General features: G+C 34.9%; 1 protein-coding gene across 3 annotated transcripts in view; it reads left to right on the top strand.

The window, feature by feature from the left end:
* Positions 1–7,359, top strand: part of LOC106789742 (follistatin-A) — a 44,259-nt gene that overhangs the window by 25,279 nt on the left and 11,621 nt on the right. For 2 of the 3 annotated variants that reach the window (XM_014754213.1, XM_014754212.1), the window contains 3 exons: positions 4,059–4,247; positions 4,592–4,810; positions 5,973–6,209. In XM_014754213.1, coding sequence (XP_014609699.1) covers positions 4,059–4,247; positions 4,592–4,810; positions 5,973–6,209 — 645 coding nt within the window. The remainder of the gene's footprint in view (positions 1–4,058; positions 4,248–4,591; positions 4,811–5,972; positions 6,210–7,359) is intronic. The other variant, XM_014754214.1, reaches the window with a different exon arrangement.

The following is a 7,359-nucleotide window of genomic DNA, read 5'->3' as shown; positions in this document are numbered from 1 at the left end:
TTTTTTTTTTTAATTATTATTATTATTATTATTATTATTATTATTATTATTATTATTATTATTATTATCTCCATCAAAAAAAAAGGAAGAATACCCTTGAGTAATAAAACAAACATCCTTTCGGATTTTAATTCCCATTTGCATCCGCAAGCAGAATAATCCGTGTACGATGACTATCACTTTATTACCGTGCACGAAATAATAATCCGTATATGTCTTGTTAACAATACGTATAATTATATAGAATAATTTGATAGTGTTGATGTTTAACGGTAAAAAGATTCTATCAAGTCGTTCCTAAAATTTCTACCCATTTTTTTTTTTGTGACTCATTAATGATCATCATAATTATATAACTGTTACTTGCTTGCTTGTATATTTTATACCGATTTACTCGAAATATTAATATTACTTATTTATTATACAATGTTTTTTGTTTTTTTTTTTATTTTTAATTTCTTTTAACAATAGGAAGCAGGTAAAAAAATAAAAAGAAAAAGAAAATAATTGAAATTTAGATTTAGTTTAGATGAGATTAGGTAATCGTCAATTACCGACGTAAAATAAAATCACACTTGCACGTTAGATCACGTCAATGTGGATCAATGAACGTCAAAGTATTTAATAAGTCTTACACGTAAAATATTTTTCCTTATTTTGCGTTATTTTATTAAGTTAGTAAAATAATATATTAAATTGAGTGACAATATATCTTCGTATTTAAATAGAAAAGTAAATCAAATCAGATTAATATTACTAAAATTATACGATCTGGAAAATCAAAGAAATATTTTTCTACCGTTCAATAAAATAAAAAATACGACTATAATGTAAAAAATTAATAAACCATAAATTAGTTTTTACAATTTCACGCTTATCCGGTGCATTCAATTTTATTCTAAATCCTAACGTGTCACGTCAATTTACGTTCAAACGTTTTCCTCCCGTTCGTAAAATAAAATCGAACAATTTTTAACGAGAAAAATAAAAATCTAAATACAATTATAAAAAACGTATAAATTAATTATTTAATAAAACAAAATATGTGCACTATACGCGAGATTAACGATATCGATCGATAAAATTAATAATATATTTTATAAATCACGATGCAAAAACTAATGGATATTAATAATGAAACATCGAAAGAAGGAGTTATCGAAATAATAATATTGAATCTAAAAGATGGAGGGGGGGGGGCGGAGAGGAATGTTTCTTTTAAATTCCGATCGTATTTTCCCTCGTAAGAAGAAGGGATTGTTTTGAAAAACAAGAACGTAGGAAGAATCGAAGAATGATCGAGTACCGATCGCGTGCTAAACCAATCGCTCGAATCGTGACTAGATCGGGAACCGAGAAACGAACGAACAACCACTCATGCTTGATTCTCGAACAGCAGAGAGAGAGAAAGAGATAGTTTTATCCCGAAGGTAGATTGTGTCAGAGAAAGAGAAAGAAAGAAAAATAAAGAAAGAGAAAGAGAGATAGAGACAGAGAGAGAGAGAGAGAGAGAGAGAGAGAGAAAGAGAGAGAGAAAGAGAGGGAGGGAGTTGTATACCAAAAAAATAAAAGCAACGAGAGAAAAAAAGAGAGAGAGAGAAGAGTCACGGACAAAGTTACGTACATTTTGCCGGTGCAACATAAAGCCGGCTTTGGCAAACCGCATCGAGAGACTCTCGTTCTCTTTCTTTCGTACACTTGGAACGTTGGCTTTCCGATTGCATTATCGTACACGGTGATTAATCGTCGCCCGAGGTGTTCCATTGTCTCTCAGGGACGTCGCGGCGCTGCTCTGACTTCTCTTTTATTTTTCTCCGCCAACATTTCGCGGCCTTTTCACGAAGGTTTCTCAAAGGAACAACAGCAACGTTCGAAAACATTTCGAGACAGATCACCGCAAGTACTTTCAGTCCCGGGGAAAAGGATATCATTCATAGACTAGAATAGTAGAATAATTTCTATTCAATTATCGATATATCGTCGAGAGATTCGTGTTTGTCGGAATATAATTAAGAATAATATTTTTCGATTATTATTATTATTTATGAATTATTTTTAGATATATTTTATTATTGATTGTGGTTTTATGATCGGTTAATCAGAGCACTAATCGTTGTTATCTGTGTTTATTTCTGTGAGTTTGATTTGACTCGTGCGAATTGTTTATCAATCATTACGAGAACAATGTTTAGTAATATTTATTAATGAATAATTTGAAAAGTTTTCTTTACGATTGTATTTTCTCGATTGATTGTCTTTTTTATTGTTGTTGTTGTAGAAATTAATTAACGGTGAAGATAACGCGTGATGATGATCACAATTAAAGTAAATTGAAAATTGTTGAATTTAATTATTTTATTATTGAATTTGTTAAATGTATTATACAATTGTCGGAAAATCATAAACGCGTTTTACGAATTCGAGAGTCTACTGTAAATAAATTAAACGAGTAAATATGAAAAAAAGGTTAAGATAAGAAAACAAATATTTATTCTTAAATTTTCATTAGGTTAAACAAAACAAATGTTAATAGTAAAATAAACCGTTTTCACAGGAAACAGAGTTCACGTGTTATTATAGTTTGGAAAAGGCTAAGCTAACGCGAACGAGTCGAAATGGATCTTTCGTGCGATCTTTCTTAACGATCTTCCTAATCTTTTGAAAAACATGCGAAAATTTTCAAACATCTTTTTTCATTAGTTGCATACGTGAAACATGTCAAGTCGCGAGACGTAATCATTTCAATTACCACGACTGCTTATTCACCGACCTATTTTTCTATTATTCCTTTCAATTCCAATGAATTAACCCATTGAAATACACGACCAATCGATTAACATCTACGAAAAGGGTCATAAGAATGAACTATGTATAATATATTGATCGGTATAATCTATCCAATGGATCATCGTTTATATTTCACAATGATTATATTTTCTAAAATATAGGAAAACTTTTCTAAAACATATTTCTTAATACTTTCTGTTGATCATCTTAATAATACATCGACTAAAAAATACAAAACATGTCGACATTAAAGGACGTTGTACGATTCTCATAGGAATGTCGCGAATGTGTCTTCTTGACGCGCGTTTACGTACATCGGAAATAGGAATTCTTAAAGACTACTCTTTCTCAAGAGTTCGGTAAACAATGTCGTCTGTTCCGAACTTGTGGTTAGAATATTGCATGACAATCCGCAAAGTATGGTTACTTCGCGTGTCAAGAAGAAAAATACTCAAAGCTTGGCAATCGGAAATCTTGTTTATCTACTCTCTCTCGAAATATTATTCTCATTACTTATCGTTATATTAAAGTATTTTATCAAATGAAAATAACAAATATCCGTTATTACGAGGAAATATACGGTAAAAGAGAATGGAACCAACATACTTATTATACAATAGATAATTTTTGTTACTAACCTAATACTATTATAACATATACTAGAGGAAGGCGAGAATAGAACCTTGTTCTACTTTTTCATAGATTCTAAAATAAGAATACTTATTAGCAAGTAAATGGTCGGTGAAACCATGTAAATAAATCTATTGAACGCGTATGAACGTGAACGAATAAATTGCTCTGAGTAAAATTATGAGAATACTGTCTGTGAACTTTGAACCGTAGGAAGTTACCAATATAGCTTGGGACTGCATAGTGTGTGCTTTTACTTTACGAAAGATTATTATCTATCTACTTTATTAATACGTTCACCGGTACTCCACTTTTTCCACGTTTTTATTATTTCAAACCGTTTTGAAATGATTTCTTTTGTGACATTGCTAGACCAATGAGGTGGTGGTGTTGTACTTTCTAATAAGAGTAAAGTCTAATGTTTAATATCTGACAGATCTTTTATGTTTAAAAAAAAAAAAAAACGAAAGAAAAATATTCGTAAAAATGATCAAACGGATATATTGAATTTATGAAAGATCGTTTTGATAGTCAAACGAGGTGTTTTAAAAAAGAAAAAAGAAAAGAAAAGAAAAGAATTAAAATTAAAATGAAAAATTCTCTTACATTATCGCTGCACAACGGTCGTTGATTTATTACAGGTGGTATCTGTTGGTCATCGATCAGCAATGGCCGCTGCAAAGAATTATTGTCTCAAGGTGTCACGAGAGAGGATTGTTGCGCGTCGAATGCAGCTGCTGCAACGGCTTACTCGGATGAAGATTTGGACAGTGGAAGTCTTTTCTTTTGGCGAGTTCTCGGAGGTGGTGTCCAATGTCGACCTTGCAGAGGTAAACAAAAGAAAATTTATTTAAAACGCTATACAAAATCAAATTTGAATAATAATTATAATTATAAATAAAATATAAATAAATTTGAAATTGGCAATTGTGGAAAATTGTGCATAAGACGCATCGGGAAGAAACGGAAGAATATTCTTTAAAAGAAAGAAAGAGAAGTAGAAAAAAAATAAACTTGAAATTAAAAAATTGGAAAAATTTTAATACGACGAATCGAAGAATGGAAGAATGATCTTTACAAAGGTAGAAAGAGAGAGAAAAAGATAAAAAGAGAGAGAGAGAGAGAGAGGGAGAGAGAAAGAGAGAAAAAAAGGACACGTATCGTTTGTTCGCAGAGAGTTGCGCGGAAGTGAAATGCGAGGAAGGGAAAAAGTGCGTGGTGCGGAGGGGAAGGCCTCGATGCGTCTGTAGCCCCGAATGCAAAGCTCCGAGAGGAGGTGGCCCGGTCTGCGGAACGGACGGAAGGAGTTACAAGAGCTTGTGCAGGCTCAAGAAGCGAGCTTGCAAGAAGGGGAGCCACGAGCTTGCCGTTGCCTACACCGGCCACTGCCAAAGTGAGTATGTATAAACCGAGACTTTTTTTTATATATTTTTTTACATTTAAATACATTATATTATATTATTATTTAATAAAACTATTCTATCGTCCATCGCGAGTACGATCTATTTCGATTGGAATTAAATAACAAAAAGATTACATTAATCCTATTGAGAATACTTTTAACTCTGAAGTATTTTCTAGGGATTCAAAAGTTTATTATTAAGTACGACTGTTTGTTAGTGTTGATTGATATTATTCATCTCAGAACATTCTAATAATAAATTAATATTTAATAATTAAAGTGTGTGTGTGTGTGTGTGTGTTTTTGATAAGACACTCCAAACAATAATCGAATATTACATTATTTTACATTAACATTGACAAACACACGTATATGCGTCGATAGATCACACTGGCAACTTTTACCAAACGCATATATGCGTTCATAGTAGTCAAAAGAATTAAAGAAAAGAACGCGTACTCCTTTGACTTTTCGTAAATTTGTTCGCAATTTATTCGAATACGCGAATAGAAAAAAAAGAATGGTATATGATATTACCGAGAAAAACAAAAAGTGATTAACGGTGGAAAAAAAAATAAAAAGAAAAGAAAAGGGAATAAATGGGTAAAGTAAATGCGGCAGGCATATCGGGTTATGACGCTCGAGGGGTTGGTTGGTTGGTTGGTTGGTTGGTTGGTTGGTTGGTCGCGTCGCGTATAGTAAGAAGGCGTAAAACGGCGGCACGTTGGTTTCGACGAAACGGAGCGTCGCAAATTGCATAAGCCTCGAAGCCCAGTAAGATCAATGATTCTGAAAGGGATAATCGGCTAACGTCGTCGAGGAGGCGTCGTGGCCTTCCGGCTCGTTATTTTCACCTGCATTGAGAAACGCAGACTCTGTAATCCATTTTTCTCGGGTTAATCATCAGCGACACGTTTACTGACAATGAATAAAGAGAAAAAATAAAGATAGAAAGTAAGGAAGTTAAAGTTAAAGGTTAAAGTTAAAATTCAACACATATTATAAGGATAGATATTTAAAAATATTAATACAAAGTATATATGTATGTATGTATGCATGTATAAATTGTAACGGAAAAGGAATAAGAAGGATGGTTCTAGGATGACACGGCCAGTTTACGACCGTGCGTAATAACGTGTAAAGTGTCGAGCAGGTTCGTGCGCACGGGTCCGGTGCGGCCAAGGTCGGAGCTGCCTGCTGGACCAGAACCTAAGTCCTCACTGCGTGAGGTGCGCCCGCAGGTGCCCGCAAGCGCCCTCGCACCAACACACAACCGCTCGGCCCGTTTGCGGGGCCGACGGAAACACCTACAAGAGTGCCTGCCACCTGCGACTCGCCGCCTGCCGCGCGGGTCGCGCCATTCCGGTCGCCTATAAGGGCCACTGCAAACGTGAGTCTAATACTACTACCACCCACCCCAACCCCCCTTTTATTTCTTAATTTTTCTTTTTTTTTCTATTAATTCTTATCCGTCTCTTCTATTATTTTCTTTTTCTTTTTCTTACCGCTTATCCTCCCTACGAGCGAACCCTTTTCATTATCCAAAATCATTCATTATTACCTTCTTCATTTTCGTAACTTTTTTCAAAATGAACACCAGTAGGTAAACTCGTTTCGAAACATTTCCATTCAGTAATTTTTTATCTACCTTATTACGACTCTTACGGACAGAAAAAATGATCTAATGCGTGCGCAGCATTCCGGTTGTCTATAAGGGCCACTGCAAACGTGAGTCTAATGTTACCACCCCTCCCCTTGTTTTGTTTTTTTATTAATTCTTATCCGTCTGTTTGATTTTTGTCTTCTTCTTACCGCTTATCCTCCCTACGAGTAATCCCTTATCATTATCCAAAATCATCCATTCTTCTCTTCGTCATATTCGTAACTTTTTCAAAAATTGACACCAGTAGGTCGATTCGTTTCGAAAGATTTCCATTGAGTAATTTTTTATTTGCCTTATTACGACTCTTACGGAGAGAGAAAAATGATCGCGCGCATGCATGGTTGGTGCTGTTGCTGTTGCTGCTTGCGTATGTATTATTTTGTAACACTCGCGCGAACGAGTAAACACAAAGATCAACGGGAAAGATATTTTTACGAGCGGGGATATGTTCTTAATACGTTGGCTTGGAATATAAAGAAAAAAAGAGAGAAAGAGAAAGGAGAAATACTGCAGCGAGAAGGAATCTGCGATTATGAACGTCGGTTCGGTGCATTCCGCGAGTATCCAACGTCCCGCGCGAGGATCCAAAAAGGAAAGAAGGGAAAAGAGAAGACGACGGTGGTAAAAAACATCAGGAGGCAATCGCAAGATCGTTCCAGGAAGTTCGTCGACCGAGACGCGATCCGCAGGCGGGTAGGTGAGGGAGAACAAAAAAATTATAAAAAGAGAGAAAGAAAGAGAGAGACAGAGAGAGAGAGAGAGAACGTATGCACGCAAAAAAATAAAGACAGAAACAGTGGGGAAGGAAGGAAGGAAGGAAGGAAGGAAGGAAGGAAGGAAGGAAGGAAGGAAGGAAGGAAGGAAGGAAGGAAGGAAG

This window comes from Polistes canadensis, unplaced genomic scaffold (genome assembly GCF_001313835.1).
Source record: "Polistes canadensis isolate GaletaPanama2010 unplaced genomic scaffold, ASM131383v1 scaffold_199, whole genome shotgun sequence".
Taxonomy (NCBI): Eukaryota; Metazoa; Arthropoda; class Insecta; order Hymenoptera; family Vespidae; genus Polistes; species Polistes canadensis.
The sequence above is the reverse complement of the archived record's forward strand: the minus strand, read 5'-3'. Positions and strand labels throughout refer to the sequence as shown.